The sequence below is a fragment of the Aotus nancymaae genome, unplaced genomic scaffold, assembly GCF_030222135.1.
Source record: "Aotus nancymaae isolate 86718 unplaced genomic scaffold, 86718_ANA_hifiasm-v0.15.2.pri h1tg000006l, whole genome shotgun sequence".
In the NCBI taxonomy this organism is placed as follows: Eukaryota; Metazoa; Chordata; class Mammalia; order Primates; family Aotidae; genus Aotus; species Aotus nancymaae.
In genome coordinates this window covers 46,250,366-46,274,636 of record NW_026988417.1, presented here as the reverse complement: position 1 = coordinate 46,274,636, position 24,271 = coordinate 46,250,366, and the positions used below count along the sequence as shown (strand labels likewise).

The window sequence follows — 24,271 nt, the reverse complement described above, 5'->3', positions numbered from 1 at the left end:
TATTTTGAAATGAAGTAGTGTGATATCTTCAGTTTCCTTTTTGCTCAAGAATTTTTTTGGATTTTTTTTGTGTGTGTTTCCATATGAATTCTAGGATTTTTTTCTATTCCTATGAAAAATGTTGTTAGAATTATGATAGGTATTGCACTGAATCTGTAGATCACTTTGGGTAGTATAAATATTTAATGAGATTAATTCTTCCAAACCATGAACACAGGATATTTTAAGGCAAAGAAATTTTTGTTATATTCAGTTTTCCTTCACTACAGCCAAACCATCCTAATACAACCTTAAAAGATAAGGGTAGAAGTGGTTTGTAAACTATCAAGGGGTACCCAAATGTCAGCTATTATCATACCTTACTCCAGATTCGATTTTGCGCTCTGCCTCTGACCTGGCTACTATTCAAAGAAAGCCCCTTTTAAATTTTTTATTATCAACAGCTGGATTAGAGTAGAATAAAATACATTCATCTATTAAATAAATGATTTAAATAGTTATTAGTTCTTTAAAATAATTTCAAAACCACAAAACTAAAGAAAAAGTATTAGAATATTTTCAGTACACGAATCTCCCTAATAAGGAGCTTGTAAAAGTAGAAAAAACACACCTAAAAGTCAGTAGGAAAAATCTTCCAAGCATATGAAACTGAAGACAAAATGCAAATGGTGCTTAAATATATGAAAAGGTACTCAATTTCACTGGCAACAAGTTAAATGCAAATGAAAAATCTAATATAATCAATATAATTTCTCACATATCAGAGTAGCAAAAATCCAAAGTTTGACACTGTTCTCTGTTGGGGAGGCTGTGAGAAAGCAGACATCCTCAACATTGTTGGTGAGAATGCAAAATGGTACTTCTTGATGATGGGGAAATTTGATCTATTTACCCAGTAATCCTACTCCTGGGAATCTATTCTACATATCAGACACATGTACAGGTTACTTATTACAACAATACAATAGCAAAAGGTTAAAAACATTCAAAATATTTATTAAAGGGAGATTGTTTAAATAAATTCCAATATAACATACAATGGAATATTATGCAGCAGTAAAGGAAAAATTGAAGCTCTCCAAATGCTAATATGGGAAAATTTCTAGGATGTTTTCTACCTTGTATTTTTTCAAATGATCTCTTAATATTCAATGATTTCTTTGGCTAGGTAGAGGGAATGAGCCTTCCGGTCACGTAATTGCTTCAAACATGGTCTTCCTTCAAGAGTGTAAGTCCAAAAGCTGATAACCCCTAAAGAAAATAATGTAATTAAAACTGATAAAAAGATGTGATCAAAATACATGGGTGTATTACATATTAATACAAATATCTGCTAAAACTCCATCATATGGACCCATGTCAACATTCTTGTTTATATCGGGTCAACCAGGCAAATTTCTCGAATGAAGGAGTTGGAAAGGCTATGGATGTGGGGGTACCCAAAAGAGCCAGATATGAAAGAAGATAATGTCAGAGGCTCTGAGCTGCTCCTGAACTATTGACATAGGCAGGATTACAAATCTTTGCATAATTGTGTGTTTTTAATAAAAATCATTGTATACAAATTGTTTTGTGACTTCCTACTTTTATTTATTGTATTATGAGCATCATTCCATGTGATTGAATAGTCTTCTGAAGCATCTTTTATGTACCTAAATTAAATATTATGTTGTTTGTTCCATATATTTTAGAACAATTCTTTTTGCTGAATATTTAGATGATTTCTATCATTTAAAAATTATAAACTATACAGAGATCAATATCCCCATAGATAAATCCACATTCACAACTATGATTATTTCCTTAGGATAAATTTAAGCATATAATTACATAGGTTTCTAGAAATGACCTGGCAATGTCAAAGAATATACATGTTGAAAAGACTTTTTGATACATATTGCTCTGCCCAGCTGTGATCCAAAAGAAAAGGTGATTGTCAATTTATATGCCTACCAGCTATGTATGGAGAGTATGTATTTTCCACAGATTTTCCCAGGACACAAATGCTCTTCCTCTGTAAATATTTGTAGCTTGATTTCTTTATCACAGATGTACACATACTTACATGCACTTATGTGTATGATTGCATATCTAAAATTGTTCTTATGAAATATTTATCTTACAAACAAAAATTAAATGAATTTGCAAACATATACTTCTGATGTGTCCACTCTTAAATGTAATTGTCTTCACTTCCCAGGTGCCTGCATGAACATCACCCATAGCCAATGTCAAATGCTGCCCTACCACGCCACGCTGACACCTCTCCTCTCAGTTGTCAGAAACATGGAAGTGGAGAAGTTCCTCAAGTTTTTCACATATCTCCATCGCCTCAGTTGCTATCAACATATCATGCTGTTTGGCTGTAGCCTCGCCTTCCCTGAGTGCATCACTGATGGCGATGACAGGTATTTCAGAACCCAAATCATTCAGTGATAAGAGTTGGTTATAGCAGAAGTGTCCTAGGGGAAAAATATTACCCAAACTACTCCCTTTCATTTTGGTTGTTTTTAAAGGAGTAAAATCCCCCACATTAGTCATAACCAGTTCTAATTCTTTGGAAATAGAAATGTTTTGAAAACCTGGAATAATTTTATTTATGGGAAAAATTATTCAGATTGTTAGATTGATGCTGTCAGAGGGATTCCATAATAGCTGTTCCAGTGAGAATCCAGCAGAAGACAGACAACAACACACTTAAAGGGGTGATAAGAGAGTTTCTTGAAGAGACTATTTATGGAATTGTGGGCAGGGTTAAGAGAACAAATAAGAGATGGGAGGCACCAGGGTCTCATGATAGGGGGATGCAGTTCCACCAGCCAAGACTTGAAAAGGAATAATGGCCAGTAGCACCTAGAGAGAGTTGTATCTATGGGTAAAGGGTCTTGGACAGTTCAGGTGCTATGACCCTAGGCAGAGGAGCACAGCCACTGCCAGCCCTTCAGTCTTGCAGTGTGAGAGAAGGAGGGATATATACCCTGACCTCACTCTCCTCCCAGCCTCCCACCTTCCAGTGCCTCTCACCAAATGAACTCACCCACAACAAGAGGACAAGGGTACATAATTCATGTGAGCATAGTGGATGAGATCCAGAATCTCAACTACATCTCATCAGCTCAAAAGTCCCAAATCTTGTATTCTAAAGCAAGCATCAACCATACATAGATGTTGGGTGGTTCTTCCGCTCAACACTTGGAGGCAGAGCAGGGCAAGAAGGGTAAAGAGTAGACACAAGGAGAAAGACAGAGGCTATGCAGCACAATATCAAACAGGATCAGGGATAATTTCAATATGTACATCAATCAAAAGTATATCATGAGATTTTTGAAATATGAAGTATACACTTAAAACATTCAAAGCATATTCACATACATCAATTCACATATAACATCAATTATTAACATTAACAGAAATTTGGGAGAACTTGATTCCAACACTCCTGGATAACTTTGAGGGGTCAGGACTTCAGTGGAGAAAATAATTGTAGAGGTCCTGAAAGTAGCAAGAGAATCAGAATTAAAAGTGGAGCCTAAAGATGTGACTGAATTGCTACAATGTCATGATCAAACTTGAATGGATGAGGAGTAGCTTTTTATGGATGAACAAAGAAAGTGGTTTCTTGAGATGAAATCTATTCCTGGTGAAGATGCTATGAACATTATTGAAATGACAACAAATGATTTTGAATATTATCTAAACTTAGTTGATAAAGCAGTAGCGGGATTTGAGGTTTAGATTTACATTGCCCTGATGATTAGTGATGTTGAACATTTTTAAGTATACCTGTTGGCCATTTATATGTCTTCTTTGAGAAATGTCTATTCAGGTTTTTTTTGCCCATTTTGTCATGGTTTGTTTTCTTGCTACTGAGGTGTTTGGGTTCCTTACATATTTTGGATATTAACTAACCCTTTATCAGATGTATAGCTTGCAAATATTTTCTCCCATTCCATAGGCTGTCTCTTCACTTTTTTATTTCCTTTGCTGTGCAGAAATTCTTAGTTTGATGAAATCTCATCTGTCTACTTTTGCTTTTGATGCTTGACCTTTTTGGGGTCATTTCCCAAAAATCATTAACCAGACTATAGGTTTGCCCTATGTTTTCTTTTAGTAGTTTCATAATTTGGAGGTTCACATTTAAGTCTTTAATCCATTTTGAGTTCATTTTTGCATATCCTGTGTGGCAAGAGTCTAATTTCATTCCTCTGCAGGTTGATATGCAGTTTCCCTAACACCATTTATTGACTGTCTTTTCTCCATTGCATGAAATAACTGTCCTTTCTCCACTGTGTGTTCTTGGCACCTTTGTTAAAAACCAGTTGGCTGTAAAGGCATGGATTTATTTCCTGGATCTCGATTTGATTCCATTGGTCTATGAAACTGTTTTTATACCAATACCATACTGTTTCAGTTACTATGTGTATTATTCCGGTTTCACACTGCTATAAAGGACTGCATGAGACGGGTAATTTGTAAGTGAAGGAGGTTTAATTGACTCACAGTTCTGCATGGCTGGGAAGGCCTCAGGAAACTATAATGGTAGAAGGGGAAGCAAACATGTCCTTCTTCGCATGATAGCAGGGAGGAGAATTGCTGAGCAAAAGGAGGAAAAGTCCCTTATAAAAGCATCAGATCTCATGAGAACTCACTATCATGAGAACAGCAGCATGGGGGTAACTGCCCCAATGATTCAGTTACTTCCCACAGGGTCCCTCCTGTGACAAATTGGGATTATGGGAACTGCAATTCAAGATGAGATTTGGGTGGGGACACAGCAAAACCATACCACAGTGCTTTGCAGTATATTTTGAGGTTAGGTAGTGTGATGCTTCCAGCTTTATTTTTTTTGATCAGGCTTGCTTTGGCTAATTTGTCTGTTGTGGTTCCATGCTAATTTGGGGATTATTTTTTCTATTTCTGTGAAAAATGTCATTGGTATTTTGATAGGAATTGCATTGACTCTGTAGATCACTCTGGGTAGTATGGACATATTAACAATACGAATTCTTCCAATCCATGAACATGCCTATCTTTCCATTTATTTGTGCCTTCTTCAATTTTTTTCAATGTTTATAATTTTTAGTGTAGCCATCTTTCACTTCCTTGATTAAGTTTATTCTGTTTTTTTTTGTAGTTATTGTAAGCAGGATTGTGTTTTTAAAATATATTTTTCAGATAGTTTGCTGTGTGTGTATAGAAGTCCTACTGATTTTTTTGTTGATTTTGTACTTTACTGAATTTGCTTATAGATCTAACAGGGTGTGTGTGTGTGTGTGTGTGCACGTGCGCGCGTGCGCATGTGAAGTGTTTGGGATTTCCTTTAGGGTTTTCTATATGTGTAAAGTCATGTTGTCTGCAAACAGGGACAATTTAACTTTTTTTCTTTCCAATTTGGATGGCTTTTTCTTTCTCTTGCCTAATTACTCTGACCAGAATTTCTAATGCTATGTTGAATAAAAGTAATTAGATTGAGTATCCTTGTTTTATTTCGTATTTAAAGGAAACACTTTTAAAATTCAATAAACATGTACATTGAGTATCATGTTAGCTGTGGGTTTTCATCTTTATTGTGTTGAAGTACTTTTCTTCTATACCTAATTTGTTGAGTTTTTTTTTTTTATCATGAATGAATCTTGAATTTTGTCAAATGCTTTTCTTGCATTTATTGTTGTGATCATATGTTTTTGTCCTTCATTCTGTTAATGTGATGTATCATGTTTATTGAATTGCTTATGTTGGGCCACATTTTCATACCTGTGATGAGTGCCATTTGACCATGGTGAGTGGTCTTTTTAATGTTTGTTTGAACTTTGTTTGATAGTATTTTGTTCAGGATTTTTGCATCTATGTTCATCAGGGATATTGGCCTGTAATTTTCTTTTTTTGTTGTGCTTTTATCTAGCTTTGGTGTTAGAGTAATGAGTTTGGAAGTATTCTCTCCTATTCAATTTTTTGGAAGAGTTTGAGAAGAGTTGGTATTAGCTCTTCTTTAAATGTTTCATAAAATTTAGCAGTCAAACCATCAGGTCCTGGGCTTTTCTATGATGGGAGACTTTTTTTTTAATGGCAGTTTTTAAACATTTTTTTATTATACTTTACGTTCTGGAGTACATGTTTAGATTGTGCAGGTTTGTTACATAGATATACATGTACCATGGTAGTGGTTTGCTGAAATCATCACCCCATCATCTACATTAGGTATTTCTCCTAATGCTATCCCTCCCCAATCCCCCCACCCCCTGCTATTCTTCCCCTATCCCCCCACCCCCCAGGCCCTAGTGTGTGATGTTTCCCTCCCTGTGTCCATGTGTTCTCATTGTTCAACACCCACTTATGAGGGAGAACATGCAGTGTTTGGTTTTCTGTTCTTGTGTCAGTTTGCTAAGAATGATGGTTTCCAGTTTCATCCGTGTCCCTGCAAAGGACAGGAACTCATCTTTTTTATGACTGCATAGTATTCCATGGTATATGTGTGCCACATTTTCTTTATCCAGTCTATCATTGATGGGCATTTGGGTTTGTTCCAAGTCTTTGCTATTGTGAACAGTGCCACAATAAACATATGTGTGCATGCATCTTTATAACAGAATGATTTATAATCCTTTGGGTATATACCCAGTGATGGGATTGCTGGGTCAAATGATATTTCTATTTCTAGATCCTTGAGGAATTGCCATACTGTCTTCCACAATGTTTGAATTAATTTACACTCCCACCAGCAGTGTAAACGTATTCCTATTTCTCCACAACCTCTCCAGCATCTGTTGTCTCCAGATTTTTTAATGATCACCATTCTAACTGATGTGAGGTGGTATCTCATTGTGGTTTTGATTTGCATTTATCTAATGACCAGTGATGATGAGCTTTTTTTCATGTTTGTTGGCTGCATAAATGTCTTCTTTTGAAAAGTGTCTGTTCATATCTTTTGCCCACTTTTTGATGGGGTTGTTCTGTTCTGTTCCATTGGTTTAGATCTCTGTTTTGGTAACAGTACCATGCTATTTTGATTATAGTAGCCTTGTAATGTAGTTTGAAGTCAGGTAGTGTGATGCCTCCAGCTTTGTTTTTGTTTTTTGTTTTTTTTGCTTAGGATTGTCTTGACTATGCGGGCTCTTTTTTGGTTCCATATGAAGTTTAAGGTGTTTTTTTCCAATTCTGTGAAGAAAGTCATTGGTAGCTTTATGGGGATAGCATTGAATCTGTAAATTACTTCTGACATTATGGCCATTTTCACAATATTGATTCTTCCTAACCATGAGCATGGAATGTTTTTCCATCTGTTTATGTCCTCTCTTATTTCCTTGAGCAGTGGTTTGTAGTTCTCCTTGAAGAGGTCCTTTATATTCCTTGTTAGTTGTATTCCTAGGTATTTTATTCTCTTTGTTGCAATTGTGAATGGGAGTTCACTCATGACTTGGTTCTCTGTTTGTCTATTATTGGTGTATAGGAATGCTTTCGATTTTTGCACATTGATTTTTTTATCCTGAGACTTTGCTGAAGTTGCTTATCAGCTTAAGGAGAATTTGGGCTGAGATGATGGGGTTTTCTAAATATACAATCATGTCATCTGCAAACAGGGACAATTTGATGTCCTCTCTTCCTATTCAAATATCTTTATTTCCTTCTCTTGCTTGATGGCCCTAGCCAGAACTTCCAATACTATATTGAATAGGAGTGGTGAGAGAGGGCATCCTTGTCTAGTGCCAGATTTCAAAGGGAATGCTTCTAGTTTTTGCCCATTCAGTATGATATTGGCTGTGGGTTTGTCATAAATAGCTCTTATTATTTTGAGATACGATCCATTGATACCTAGTTTATTGAGAGTTTTTAGCATAAAGTTCTGTTGAATTTTGTGGAAGGCCTTCTCTGCATCTATTGAGATAATCATGTGGTTTTTGTCTTTGGTTCTGTTTGTGCGATGGATTACATTTATAGATTTGTAGATTTTGAACCAGCCTTGCATCCCTGGGATGAAGCTGACTTGATTGTGATGAGAGACTTTTATTACTAATTCAATCTCCTCATTCATTATTAGTCTATTAATATTTTATATTTTTTCATAATTTAATCTTGGTAGGTTGTGCATGTCAAATAATCTATTCATGTCTTCTAGGTTATCTAATCAATTGGCATATAATTGTTATAATAATCTTCATGGTCCTTTGTATTTCTGGAGCATCAGTTGTAATGTCCCTTTGAATTGCATTTTGAAGTGCAAATACATTCCATGTTATTTGTACTGATTTGATAAATGTATAAAATATGCCTGGAATAAGGGGAAAGCATTTATTATTTTAACTGGAAAAAGCCTACACTGGTATAGCATTGAGGTAGAATAAAAACAGTAGATTCTGAATTGTAGAAGTAACTGAAGAACTATTACCCAACAGCATTCAGGAAAATGTTTTGTCGTAAACTATCAGTTTCAGGTGTTTTCACAGAATGAAGAAAGAGATGCACTATTAGGCCTTTCCCATGAGTGAAAAGATGGGGTGGTAGTGAAGAGGCCCTTTATGTTCCTAGACTGCAGTAGTATAAAATGGTGGTTGTGATGGTCTCCTAAGGCTGCCATAGCAAATGACTACAATCTGTGTGGCTTAAACACAGACATTCATTCTCTTCCTGTTCTGGAGGCTCAAAGTCCAAAGTCTGGCAAGGCCATCCCCTTCCTCTGGGGCTCCTGAAAGAATTCATTTCCTTCCTTTGCCAGCTTCTAGTGGTTTCAGATGCTCCTTGACTTATGGCCAAATCGCGTTTGCCTCTGCCTTCACCTTCACATGGTCTTCTCCTCTGTATGTCTGGGTCTTCTCCTCTGTATGTCTGTGTCTTCTCTTTCGTTTCTTGTATGGACATTTGTCATTGAATTTCCTGCCCACCCAGACAATCCAAAATGACATCTTCATCTCAAGATTCTTCATTACATCAACAAAGACCCTTTTTCCAAATAAGATAATATTCACAGCTTCCAGGAGTTAGGACATGAACATATTTTTTTCGGGGGGGCCACCATTCAACACACAGTAGTGGTTGAGAAAGCAAGCTAGAGAGGCAAATGCAACAGACCCCTCATCTGTGAAATGTATATAGTAGTGGTATTTACTGTACAAAGTTAATGTGGGGATTAAGGGATAAAGCATACTTGGAACAGTGCCTGGCTCTTACAGAGGAGCTCAATAAATGTCATCAACAGTTATAAGATAGTGGATTGAAAAGAATAGGTAGTACTAATGAAATGTGATGGTTACTCATTAATAATTATTAACTACTTATAAATTAGTATTAAAATATTATCAATTATTATTTTATTAATATTAGCTAATTATTAATGAAATAAGCATTCCTAACATATTCTCAGTATTATTAATTATAATATGAATAATTAATATTAATTATCAATTATTTATTAATCATTAATAAAATAAGTATTGCTAACATATGCTAAGTATTCAAAGTATTAAAGGATTGCAAAGAATGTAGAATACTATATGGATTAAAACAAAATTAAGTAGACTACATAGGGCTTCTGGAGCTGGATGTCAGTTCCATTTCTGCTTGATTTTTAATAATTTCACTTACAATTCTTTAATTTCTCTATATGCTCTTGTGTATACATAAATAAGATAATAAAAGAAAGTGAATTCAGCTTCCAGTAGTCTCTAAATTCATTTTTATCATTCTCCGGATTATAATTCAGTCTCTCCTTGAATTATCAGTTGTAAATTTCTACTTAAGCTGCTCATAGTTTAAGGGCACTTTTAGGTACACTTTGCTTTTCCCCTGACTGATTCATTGTGATAAGTGTGCTAATATGGTCATTTTTAACTTTCTATTTTAATGAATAATGATATCCATTATTATATTAGTTTTCAGCTATCCTGTGGGAACTTATTTTATTTTTTATTATTCCATTTATTATTATTAATTAATTTATTTATTTTGAAACAGAGTCTTGCTCTGTTGCTCAGGCTGGAGTGCAGTGGTGAGATCTCAGCTCACTGCAACTCCTGCCTCCTAGGTTCAAGCAATTCTCCCTGCCTCAGCCTCCTGAGTAGCTGGGATTTCAGGTGTCCGCTACCACACCTGGCTAATTTTTATATTTTTAGTAGAGACAGGGTTTCACCATGTTGGCCAGGCTGGTCTCAAACTCCTGACCTCAAGTGATCCACCCACCTCAGCCTCCCAAAGTGCTGGGATTACAGCTGTGAGCCACTGCACTCAGCCCTGCATTTATTATTATATTTGATTTTATAATTGCACTTTCAGACCAATGCTTCTTGCTGTCACTTAGTGTATGTGTGGGATCTGCAAGTTAAATTTAATAAGCGAAGTAAGTTCAGAGAAGTACAATGCATTATAAAAATATTCTAAAGTCACATATTTTTCTTACATATTTCCTTATTTTGGATCATTCATCATACTAATTTCTTCTGATATGCAAATAATGAAGATTTGTTTGTATTTCATCCTAGAGACAATACCTACTTAATACTATTTAAAACTTAATTTTAAAATATTGTAATGGTATGTGTAAATGTTTTAAACCTGAATCCTTTGAGACCTCAGATCCTCGACTACTATATTGTGTGTTATAACAATGAACTTTCACAGTTTCTACTTTAGACTGTGTCTGCTTTTAATAAATATATGTACCATGTATGCAAAACAGACTAATTGAAATGGAGGAGACCCAGAAGATTGTCTCCACCTTGCTTATATGTTCCAATACTTTGCAGAGATATTGCATGCTCATGAAATGAGATCTTAACATTAAGAATTTGATGTGATGGTTATTTATTTTTCTCTCTGACGTATTGATGTGCCACTAGATCCTAAACAAGTATTCTTAATATCTAGAGCAATTATATAAAAAAATTTAGCCAATAACTAAGATTAAAATTTATACCGGAAGCATGGGAACTACATGTTTCCTGTCGTGTACTCACTTTTCCATATATACTACAGTTTTCTTTAGTGTACTTAATACTGGTAGGTTTCCAGTGAGAACCAAATGAGTTTTCTCAAATGAGCTTCTTGAAAAACACCGTACTTTTACCCCAATTTTATATTATGTGTATTCACTGAAGATTAAGAATTTCATCTGGCAACTACAGAGAATGAGATTGAAAGTCTGGGGGCAGATGACACTTGATTCAAAGCATAGCGCTGCCCGTTGCCAATTATAAGTCTTTACCATAGTTTCTGAAGCCTTCTTTGCTCCTGTAGTGTTGTAGACCTTGCTGTAGTTGCACTGACCTTCCTTTCTACCTCTCAAAAATGCCAACCTCTTTCTAGCTTTTCTTGCACGTAATACTTCTTTTGCCTGGTAGTATCTTTCTCCGCACACTAAGCCCTCTTCTCAGAAGACATCTCTGCAGAGACATCTCTGATCACCCTCAATAGGGCCTATTATTTTTCACCATGGCACGGATGTATTTCCTTTTGGCTATTTATATATTGCCTCTCTTACAAGCTCCACAGTGGCAGAGAACTTGTTGACTTTGTACATCATCGTGTGCCCATTGTTTGGAACACTGCCCAACATATAGCAGGTGCTCATTAAATATTTGCTTGAGTAAAGGAATAAATAAATGAACTCTTCAGTCAGGGAAATGAACTAAATGTCTAGGTTAATGATAGTTCTAAATATGTTGACTATAGTTGTACTAAATCTTTTGTGGAATCTATATGTCCCTAAAATTTTTGTATAAATCAAATTTTGTATGTATATTAAGGGAATTGAAACTTTAAGGTGACTTGGATAATATTGTCAGAGATAATTTAGCTTTGTTTTGAAGCTCCTGAGCTTCCCTTTATAAAATCAGGCAACACTGATGAACTGGTTGGCAGAATAACCAGCTAAAAGATACTAAATTAACTCTCACTTCTCCATCACTGTTAAAATCCTGGACCCAATGGATGAGGAATCACTAGATTGTGCCTGAAGACTAGCTTGGCAGCTCCGAGCTTCTTAATATTAACTCATATGCACTCAGTTAAAAAGATTTTCTAACTGAAAACCTTAGCTTTAAGGTTTACATAAAGAACGGAAAGACAACAAAAATAAAATGTCTAGAGGATATTGACGAGAATAGTGATTGAGAATCTGTTCATGTGAAGAACACTTAAGGGAATGGGGGTGCAAGCTCTGAGGGTGCACCATGGCTGTTCTCAAATGTTTCTGGGCCATGAGATGGAAGGGGAGCATACTTTTTCTGTGTTCCTTTACAGAGCAAACATATTAATAGAATCAGTAATTGAAAGTCATTGAGAAGTAAATTCCTACTTATCTAAGGAAAGAATTTTATGGATAATAAACTTCTATAAATATAGAATTGTTGTCTAAGGAAATGATGAGTTTGCTGTTGCTGGAGGTGTTTAAACAGACTGATGAGAACTTACTAGAGACACTAGGGTAAGGAATCAAGTGTCCTAAGGTTAATTGGTTTTTCACTGGGTTGAGAGGCAGGTCCATTCACAGTGGCCTATGGTACTGATGAATAAGGAGCTCTAAAAACTCGTGAAACAAGATGAAGAAAATTAAATTTAGCATAGGTTTTTCTCAAAAAACACTTTTATGTTTGCTTTGGAATACTAATCAGAGAATCTACTTGAAGGTTTTGGGGGAGATTGTGTTGACATATGTTGGATCATATCCAGTAGCAACAACTGGTCACCTAACTGTCTTCAGAAGGAATGGGCTGAGTTAACTGCAGGACTTCTGCTTTACTAAGTTGAGTTTGCAAATTGGGACCCTGCTACCTAAAGTCCTCTTTCTCTTCAGTGCAAATCCAATTTCTCACCTAAATAAATATTAAACAAATATTTACAGGGTATCACCCTGGGGAGGAGCTAAGTCATCTGCTTAGCTCCTAAGACCCTCTCTGTGTCTTGGGTGGATTGGTCTTTGCTTAAACAGTTCATGGTAGAAAATAGAATTTCAGGCTCTAGACATTAAGTTACCTATGTCCCAAATGATTTCACATTTTGGAATAAATGGAAACATTAAAGAATTAAACATTTTCATAGTTATAATTTTTAAAATGTATATAGATCAATAGTCAAACAAAAAGGATGAGCATTGCTGCTATTACTGAAGAAATATTGTGAAAGTCATTTGCTGCTTACTTTCCTGAATTTGTCTGCTAACCTGGAAACAGCAGTCAGCCCCAACAGTTCTGGCTACCTGGCTGTTCAGGTGACTGGTTGCAGCAGCGTTCCCTTTTCAACATCAGGCAACACTGGTGACATAGTTGCTTTTTTTGGCATTATACATAAAATATGAAGTGATAGATGAGGTTTCATTTTATGAGCCAAAATGGCTCAAAGCATAGGTAAGATACAGTCATGTAATGCTGATTACTTTCATTTTGCAAAGATGTAAAACTAGAGAATCAGGCCGTGACAGATCAAATCTTTCTAAAAATGCCTTGTCATGTTACTTACAGTGTCACAAGCACGCACATTTCATCAAGCTCTGTGCAGTACTTGTCTCCTCAATAATTCATTGGTATTATGTGGCTCTGACTAGAATCTATAAATAATACTTGTGATTCAGTTTATTCGAAGATCCATATGTATGGCATCATTTTATAATGTGTAAAAATCAAAACAGCTGCAGAATAATTAAACAATTGTAAGTTTCTTTTGTGATCTGTTAATCTTTCAACCCCTGGGCTCTGGTAAGTATGCCAAATATTAACGAGAATCAGGAACATCTTGGTTAAAAGATTATGGAGTTTTAGATTCTCTTTCAGAGTGGCTGTGTGGTTTTTACATTATTCAAGCCCATCTTAATTCAAACTGTGTTAAGTATTTTCCCTGTCAGTATTTTTTCAAGTTTCTCTATTTTCTCTCTGTTAGTATTTTCTCAAGTTTTTCTATTTTAAGAGTGACACACTACTATTGGCATATAAACAAGACCCTCGGTCTGTAGGCTTTTCATTTACAACAACTTTACTGAATTTAACTCTTATGTGGGAATTATTTAAAATTATGCAGCATGTAGAACTCGCTGACCTGAAGCGGAGGGGACCTCGTAGGCAGGGTAGTGTGAGCTTTTGTACACCCCATTAAGTTGGGGGTTAGGTTCTCTCCCCAACTTTGCTACTGACAGCTTTCTCTCAGGCAGGAATCACATCTGCATGTGATGCATTTACTTATTCAACAGATAATTATGGAGTGCTGATTGTGCCCAGGAGAGATAGAGCTGCAAATGAAATAAAATATCCTTGGCTTCACGGAGCTCATGTTATATCGGTGAGAGGTAGGCAGTAAGCAAATAAATAGACAGATGATAAATAAATACTCATTTAGCAGATAGTGATAAGTGCAATGAAAACAGCAAAGCAGAGGAATGGAGAGCTTTGGGAGGGTGGGGGTATGGTATACGAGGTGCAATTTTAAGCAGTGTTGTTCAGGAAACCTTACTGTAAAGCTTACATTTGATCCATGAGGATATGGAAGTCCGGGAGGTGAGGCAGAGCTGATATACTGAGTGTCCTGTGGTAATTGACTAAAGTGGGGAAAGAGATCATGATGGGATTAGTCCTGCAAGCAGTTACCGTTCCCACGGTTGGAAGTGTGGGTCGGGGGGCCAGGCGTAAGGGAGGGATAGAGGGTCTTACTAGGAACTAGCTCTGTCTCAGCCCCTGGCATCAGTTTACTTAACAAAGGTAACGGGAAAATTATCAGTTCATTTATTCCTTTGGCAAACACTTATTGGTGCCTGCAATGTGCCAGGCACACTGCTAGATGCTGAGATATGGAAATCAATAAAACATAATACTGTCTTCAAGGGGCTCAGCATAATAGAGGACCAGACACAAACACAATTAAATTGCTGTAAAATGTGATCGGTTCACAAGGTGTAGGGGGGTTACACAAAAGGGGGAGGAATTCATTTTATCTGGCATTGTTAGGGAAGGCTACTAGCAGGGAGGAGATAACTGCTGAAATTAATTTTGGAGGAAGAAGAAAAATTTGCCATGTAAACAAGGTGGGAGAAAAAGGCAATTCAGGTGGAGTAACAGCCAGATCTACCTTATATTAGAGAGAGTACAGCTGGTTTAATTTTTTTTCTAGAAAATAAAATAGGAGAGAAGGGAAAATGGAGTTGAAGGATTTTTAGGAAGTAAGACTGGCAGTATTTAGTGATTATTTGCATATGCATGGCAAAGTGACTAGAAAGGTTTTTGGACTTGGAGACAGGTAGATGGTATTACCACCAAAAAAATAATGTATATGCAGTCAAATGCTCTACCCCTGAGCTATACCTCCTGAAAAAATAATGTATATGAAAGAGGAGTGGTAGTAGTGATGGAAAAGGAGTTAATATTGAGATCATTTCTTACTCTGGTTCAAGAAGTTCCTGGCAGAAATTTTCTCTTGAGTGGAAATGAAAACAGCTTTCCTTCTGTAATAGATGACATGATTTAGACTTTTATTCAGTGGTGTGCTGGTAAGTTGGATCCCTGAAAAAGAAAAAAACAAACCAACAACAAAACCATTATTTGTAGACTTTGCTGATTCTTGTGGTGTAAACACTCCTACCAGATTTCAAGCTAATCATAGTTCAACTATCTGCTCACATGCCACTGCGTTTTATGCCTTGACAAGTATTTGCTGAGCTTTTTCTAGGCATAGGGCATGCAGCTTTGTGTTGGCTATTTCTCATTTACTTCTCCATATCTACTTTCCACCCTCCTCTATCCCAGCTCTTCCTAGGAGAAGTCACTTCAACAGTGGCTACTTTCTAGCTTCCTGTCAGGTTCAGCCAATGGAAGCCACCACATGAGATCAGAGTGTGGGAGGATAGGCAGGTTGGGTAGTGATCCCCTGGTTTCCTTTCTGCCAGGTTACATGGGTTGGCTGCAACCCACTGTAAGAGGCCACAATCCCTATCAAGCAGCCTTCCTTAAACAACTCTCTCCAAGTTCCAGAAAATTCTCCTTCCCTTTGTCTCTTAAACCTAGGGTGCTAACAGCTCCAGCCTGCTGTACTACCCCTTGTTGATTTTTCTAAACCCTGCCTGTACCTCGCTCTGTAGGAGATCAGAGCCCTTTCATTAAACATTCTGCAGTGATCTTGCTTTAGTGGCTCACCTCTTTCTTGGTAGGATCATGACTATTGCAAATGAAGAAAAAGAATGACACAGTCCTGCATTTTAGAGTCAGGCCAATGTGACCAAAATATACCCCAGTTGCTTCCATTATTTATCTTCTGATGGGAGATGATGACACATGTAAAAATTCCCTTCCACAGCTTTCAATCCCCATGTTTAGTGGAGTAGAAACCAAGAAACCTCTTTCCTGCCTCTCTCATACCCCACTAATCCTAACCTCTTTTTTTTTTTCTGTAGCACAATTCAAGTTTATTCTATTTGTTCTTGCAACACAAAACTTAAACACAAATATTGTTTAGCATTCGGATGTACATGAACTAGGATACTTAGGAGAAACCCAATTGCATCAAAAGTATGACATTGTGAAAAAAATGAACTCAAATATATCAAAATGCACAAAGCACTAGTCTTCCTCCATTACTGCTTAGAAAGATACGATTGTTTCTCCATTTACAAAATAGAATCAGGACAATTTAAATTTTTTATATTTTGCATGCAAAACACTGCAATTGCTTATTTATGTAGGAGGGCACTCTCACCAGCTTCTTCTATACACAATTGAGTATACAATATTGCATGGAAGAAAACAGCAGCTCAATTGAAATTTTAGGAAAAAAATCAAATAGATACATATAGATTTAAAATCCATTACTTGGGAAAATAAATCAATGAATAAAAGGTCTACTTGTTTGCAGCTTCCACACACTGCACCTATCTACTACCTCTCCGCCATGCTTAACTGGGTTTAAAAAGGTGAGCTATGCGTAGAAGAACTACTTGGGATATTCAAGTGCTGTATTTGAACTATAAGCCTATAGATACCAGTCTGAAGCTGCAAGGGAGAACTTGTTAGTACACTACTATAAACAGGTAAACTCCCTGTTTGTACTTGATATAGTGCATATGAAATGACTGATTTAATACAAAACTACAGAACATGCAGGCTTTTTTTCTAAGATGTTAAGTATTACTTCAGTGGAAAACAAAACTTACTTAACTTTTCGCCAATGCATATAGTACCAAAAAGCAAACATGGTTTTAGCTTCCTTTACTCAAAATATGAACATTAAGTGTTGTGAATTTGTCTGCCAAGTGGTTCAGAAATACCTTATAAATAATCTAGTTAAAAAAAGAAACGGTGAACCATCTTGGTCAGTCTATTCTATTCTATGTTTATATGTTATTTTCTCAAGCAATTGTTTCATAATTATGGGGTTTACCAAAAGGCTGAGAAAGAAGAGGGAAGGCGAAATAGCCTCTACTGCATTACGAGGAACATCAGGATAAACTGTACAAAGAATCACATGGTTTCCATACCATGAATGTAGAAAGCAGATCAGGTTTAGGAATGATAGGACAATGCACTCTCTGCAATAGCCAACTACAACAAAACACTTTGAAAGTAAAGTTGAAAATTATGTAAAGAGAAAAATTCAAGCCTTTAAATAGCATTATGTCAAGAGGTGAAAACAAAGGTATCAAAACACCCTGTTGCACTATGTTGATAGTTATAGACTGATAGACTGCCCTCCATTTTCAATGAGGATGTCTCCATATTTTAGTTCAGTGATGTAATAAAGTACTGATTACTGACTTTTAACCCAACTCCTAATAGGCTGCATTAAGACAGCAAAATTAGCCAAATACAACAAAGTAAACCACTACTTTGTGATTGTTTTCTCGGATGTAGGAAAATTACAGGGTTAGGCTAGTTGTAAGTGAAAAAGCTACAGGATTAAAAAAAGGGCTCATGGGGAAAAATACATACACACCTACACACCCACCCACACACCCACATGCCAACCAACCAATCAGCAACTCATCAGTAAAACTTGTTATTAACCAGGGTGACTGTTCTTGATAATAGTTTAACCCTGCTGCAGAATGCTATGTTGCCTTTAAAAATCAATTCAATGATTATCAATTCAAAAATTCCGTTGCACCGCTTTCCATCCCCACATTTGGTGGAGTAGAAACCAAGAAACCTCTTTCCTGCCTCTCTCATACCCCACTAACCCTAACCTCTTATAAGGTCTCTTGAGGGCACCACAATATGCTAACATAGGAAACCAATGCAGTTGGCCCATCATAGGGAGAACAAGCCATCTATTGTTATTTGGGTTTTCCAGTAGTGTTGTCATTTGTTGATTTGTGTTCCTGTGTTAACTGTTGCTCATGGATTATGCAAGGAGGTCAGATAGGCAAGATATTTGGGAGCACTGGGCTGGAGTCACAGCATTTGACTATGAAATCTGTTTAAGCTTTAATTTCCTCATAATGCGAAAGGAGAAAGTGGGAGTAGATTATCCTGGAAGACCCTTCCACATTAACATTCGCCTCATGACTAAGTAAGGTCTGCAGCTTCAGGAGCTGTGACTATGATTTGGTGAGCATTGTTCACTGAACAGCTCAGCCTAATAAAGACGAATTTAGGAATGTATTTTTAAAAAGATGATTGTGTGAGTCTTGTCAATGAATAGGACATTAAACTCAGTAGCATGCCTCTGACAACGTGATGTGTCAAGAAAAATGTATTAGTTATATATTGTTGCATAACAAATTACCACAAACCTATCAGCTTAAAACAACACACATATATTATTGCACAAATTTCCGTGGGTCAAAAATCTGGGAGTGGCCCAGCCAGGTGCTTTAGGATCTGTCACATCAGTGAAATAAAAATGTTGGCAAAGTTGGGGTCTTATCTGAAGGCTTGACTTGGGAAGGATCAACTTCCAAGTTCATGTGATTTTTGGAAGAACTTCATTTCCTTAAAGTCTTTGGTTGGAGGGCCTTAGTTCCTAGCTGGCTATCAGCCAGAGGCCACCTTCAGGTCCTTGCCATGTGGGTCTCCTCAATATGACGAGTTGCTTAATCAAAGCCAATAAGGGAGAGTCTCTTAGCAAGATAGAAGTCACAATCTTATGCAGACTAATGATGAAATTGGCATGCCATTACCTTCTATTGGTTGGGAGCAAATTAGTCAGGCAACCCACACTCCAAAGGAGGGAATTATACGGGGCATGAATACCAGGAAGCAGAGATCATTGGGGGGCATCTTAAAATCCACCTGTCACAAAGATTGTTTTTTTGTTTTTTTTTTTTTTTCAAGAAAAAGGAGTTTTAAATTCTGAGTTCTCCTAATATATTTAAAGATTAGTTTATTTGCCAAAAGTAAAAAGTGACAATTAAATGCAATGTAGGATCCTAAATGGAGATCCTGACAAAATTCAAATAAGGTCCTTAGTTTAGTTAAAGGTATTGTATCAATGCGAATTTCCTGGTTCTAGTAATTATACTATAGTTACATAAGATGTTTACCTTAGGGGACTCTGGATCAAGGATATATGGAAACTTTCTGTACTATTTTTATAATTTTTCTGTAAGTCTAACAGTAGTTCAAAATACAAAGTTAAGAGAAAAGTGATTTATAAAACTTAAAAATCCATTAACCATATAAGCCTGCTTTGTGGCTATGACTTTTTTAAAAATTTAAACTTTATATTCTTATCAGAACTTGCTTTTTTACAGATAAAATCTATACAATAATTTTGTTATATACATTACAACAAAATTATTGGAAGATAAATTCTCTAAATTTTTATAGATAAACTATACAATTTTTGGTAGATAAATCATTTTAGAACATCTTTCCTAGTGAAAACACCATAAAAACTTCACTATCACTATATAGTAGTATTATTTATACAATTATCAAGTGTTTCAACAAATAATAATAGAGGTGGTATAAAAGCTTTCTGCTTTAACTTTAGTTGAAATGTACTAGGAACTTTTGCATAACACCAAATTTACATCAGACATCAGTTTAAAATAATCACAATTTTAAAATAGTTTTTAGATAGCCAAAGTGGACTCCTTCCCTGTGCAGACACTGTTTTAAGGTCATTAGTCTGTTGCTTGGATATAGACACATATTCCAAAATAGTGTGGCCTATCTCACCACTGTGTTCCATGTGATGAAAAGCAAAATGCTTCAACCTTCCATAGACAGTTGAATTTTATGCAATGCAAGAACAAATTACTCCTCATTTTGCTCACTGTTTGAAAGTGCTGTTAGTTATTAATACTCTGTCACTATTTCACATATCCTGGTTCAGCAATTTAAAGCTTATGGGTCTCAGTTGGTTATACCTCTTAAGAGAACTATTTGGAAACACTGTAGACATTTTTCTTAGGCCCTATTTTTAGAATGGAGGGCCTAATGGTATTTTAACGTCTCTATATATTCCCAGAACAAATCTTGAGAAAAATTCCTGTTACCTTTTGAAATTTAGCAAAACTGGTGGGATTATCAATGCTCCTCTGAGAAACACTGGCTTAAAGAATGAATTTTGACTCAGGATGTTAGTAGTAAAAGGACTATGAAAAATGGTCCACACTCCAGCTCTTCCAAAACCCTCATTTTTCAAGTGAGGAAACTGAGTCTTGGCATGAGTGAACTGTTGGCTCAAGATTAAACAGTGAAGGAGTGGCCATGTGAAAGCTGCAGATGATAGGCTGAGGCTTTCCTGCAGAAAAAATGACCACCATAAGAGTCAATGACAATGAGTCCATTTCTGAATTAAAGACTTAACTTTAGAACTTGAGAACAGTCTGCTGGCCTCCTGCATGAAACTTCATTTTTGTTACCCTAAAAGATTCTAAGAAAAGATATGGAATGATTAAAAAAAAATTACGTTCAGAAATAAAGAAAGCTCCAGGAACCACTTGGGAGAGTTGTGCTCCAGAGTGTTGTTCAGCTTTGCAGACATTTTTCTCATCTTCAAAAAAATGTTGAATGACTTTTTTACCCTTTAAATAATATCTGGAATTTCATTAGTTAGAGATTCCTTTGCCCCAGTGAGCAGTCTTCTTCTAATGATGCAAAAGTCTCTGGGAGGGTTAAGTGTTCATCTATTATTATGTATTACTCCGTATTTTTTCATCCATTTTCTTATTTGAAAGCCTAATTGATATCAGCTGCAATTGGGAGGGCAGTTTTGATTGTAGAAAGGGAATAATATGTTTCAAGCACTCTGGTAGAGGTGGCCAACTGGGTGGGGTGCTGGCATCAGGGTGATCAGGATGGCATTGGGACACTGGGACCATGGTCAAGGACTGGGAAGCAAAGGAGGAACACCAAAGACAAGCCTAGCTTGTTTTACAGCTTTACTGTGGGCTGGCTCGCACCTACGGAAGAAAGTAGAAATGTCTTTATCCTTTCCTTGTTTTCCTTAGCCCCTTTGACAAATACTGATTCGATGCACATTTACTAGGATTTTGTAGAATGAAGGGAGATCTCACGCATCATGTATATGATGGTGCCACTCACAAAGTGCCAATCAAGATTTGCACTCTCAGCTGGGCGCGGAAGCTTATGCCTGTTATCCTAGCACTTTGGGAGGCCAAGGCAGGTGATCACTTGACATCAGGAGTTCGAGACCAGCATGACCAACATGTTGAAACCCCATCTCTACTAAAAATACAAAATTAGCCAGACGAGGTGGCACACGTCTGTAATCCCAGCTACTCGGAAGGCTGAGGCAGGAGAATCACTTGAAACCAGGAGGTGGAGCTTGCAGTGAGCCAATGGTGCCACTGTAATCCAGCCAGAGTGACAAAACTAGGCTCCGTTTCAAAAAAATAAATTGTGTTGTGCTTTCAAGACATGCATTCATGAAATTAGGACTTACCTGTAGTACAGTAGTAGATAGAATAGGTCCTGGGTCAATCTGCCCGAGTACTAATCTTGACTCTGACACTCATTCCCTCAGTGAACTTGGACAAATGTCTTATTTTTCTGTGCTTCAGTTTCCTTGTTTGTATATTGGGGATGAGTAATAACACCTATTACTCATCCAGTTCTGAGAAATCAATGAGACGATGTGTGTGTGGCACTAAGAACAATGCCTGGCAAAGAATAAGTAATTTTATATTCTCCACATTCCTTAACTGTGTATCCTAGTTTCAATTGAGAAAATATATTTGCTGACTTCTCTGGGATAAGATTCAGGACAGGAAGGAAATATTTAAAAACAGTGTTATTTAAGTGATCCTTTCTCAGTCTTAGAAATATCTAATATATTTCAGGTGTCTTCTTTATACCAACTAACTTGCCTGAACAAATTCACATTTTATATGCTGAAGCTAATTCTTTCAAATACAAAACCTCTTCTTCAACATCTTCACTATTGAATTTGGTTACATATTAATGTATGTAGATAGTTATATGAATATCAGTATTCTAAAAGATACAAAGTTTTAAGGTGACTTTCTGAGATGAAGGTAAAAATATTTTTTTCTGACTGTAGTGGCTGAGTTTCCCTTTTCTTTCTTTCTTTCTTTTTTTTTTTTTTTTTTGAGACGGAGTTTCGCTCTCGTTACCCAGGCTGGAGTGCAATGGCGCGATCTCGGCTCACCGCAACCTCCGCCTCCTGGGTTCAGGCAATTCTCCTGCCTCAGCCTCCTGTCCCTTTTCATTTTTATGTACAAAGATCTCTCCCCCAAGATTATGTTACAGACCTTATTTGTTCCATTTGATCTCAATGGCTGGCATATTCCCCTATGTTTTTGTAATCTGTAGAAATATGAATGGGGTATTATAAATGTGCTTATCTGATCAAGGAGTTTTGAAAGCCCAATGATTAGGTCCTCATAAGAGAAGAGCCAGGGAGAGTAGGTAGAATGGTCCTGAAATTTAAAGCACCAAAATTCTATTCCTGCTTCTGCCATTGGGAGCTGTTTGACCTCAAATCCATCCTAGAATCTCCCTGGAACTATTTCATGTGATGGATTGTTTAAGGTACTGTTTAAGGTTTGTTACATATCGAATACTGCACAATTCTGTGATACCTTGTTGACTCTACATTTGTGAAGTGTATGCTTTGATTTAACTGACACGTATATTTTCTTTCCCAGCTTCCTTAAAACTATTTGAAATTCCTTTACCAGTTGACCAGCCAGGGTGAGAGATGCAGCCTATAGCTGTAGCGTAGGAAGTTACCTGAGTCTGCAATGAAGCAAGTCCATGGCCTTGACTTTGTCAGTATCCCATCTCCATCCACAGAGTTGTGGATCTAGGACTGTTTCATGGCATGTAAGTGAATAAAGATAAGCTCCAGGGGCGTCATTACTCATACTATTAACAGACAATTGCTTACATTTTTTTATTTTGCAGATGACATCTGAAAAGATAAATAACTGTACAAGGTCTTCCAAGTTGCCACTCATCTGTATAATGTTCCTTTTCCAGGGAGGCTGGGGAAGTTAATAATGGAACAGCTTACTCTCTGCTGCCTCTCAGAGATACTTGAATTTCTCAAAGGAAACATAAAAATACAAGAACTTGTTTTCGACCTACTTCTGCCTTTGCAATTTGAGGGCCTTCATTTCCATGTTAATTTTCCCCTTTGATATTAATAAAGCTCTTTTAGGCTGATGACTATATTTTAGCTCAGTAAATATTTTAAAAAATTGTGATGAATACTCCTGCAAGAAATAGTTAGATGATGTAGAATTAGCTATTTCTTCTAGAATCAAGACAATAGAGTAGCTAAAATCATTGTCATTGGACTGAATGTAAAAATTTAAGTTGCTGACTATAGTAAGTATAAATTAACTTTAATTTCACTATTATTTCAAAAACTGTTCTGTAGACAGTAATTTTTCACCTTTCTCTTTTTTTTTCAGTCATGGACTCCTGCCCTGTAGGTCCTTCTGTGAGGCTGCAAAAGAAGGCTGTGAATCAGTCCTGGGGATGGTGAATTACTCCTGGCCGGATTTCCTCAAATGCTCCCAGTTTAGAAACGAAACCGAAAGCCGCAACGTCAGCAGAATTTGCTTCTCACTGCAGCAGGAAAACGGAAAGCAATGTAGGTGTCTGTGTTTAATTTCGTTTTTAGTTTTTATTTGAGTATGCCATTTATACAGGAATGGATATAAATAATAAGTGCACAGTCTGATAAATTTTAACAAAGTGACAAGATACCTGTAACCAGAACCCAGATCAAGAAATAGAATATTAACAGCATCCTCAGAAATGCCTGCAAGCCCACTGCCTGTCATGTCTCACCCTTCCAAAAGAAACCTCTGTTCTTACTTCTATCATCTTAGATGGTTTTGCTTAATTCTGAACTTCATATAAATGGAATC

General features: G+C 36.6%; 1 protein-coding gene across 7 annotated transcripts in view; it reads left to right on the top strand.

The window, feature by feature from the left end:
• CORIN (corin, serine peptidase) overlaps window positions 1–24,271 on the top strand; it is a 289,036-nt gene that overhangs the window by 84,169 nt on the left and 180,596 nt on the right. For all 7 annotated transcript variants that reach the window (XR_010338930.1, XM_064366854.1, XM_064366846.1 and 4 more), the window contains 2 exons: window positions 2,201–2,408; window positions 23,810–23,991. Coding sequence is in view for 6 of the 7 variants with exons in the window: in XM_064366854.1 (XP_064222924.1) it covers window positions 2,201–2,408; window positions 23,810–23,991 (390 nt within the window). In the remaining variant the exon portion in view is untranslated. The remainder of the gene's footprint in view (window positions 1–2,200; window positions 2,409–23,809; window positions 23,992–24,271) is intronic.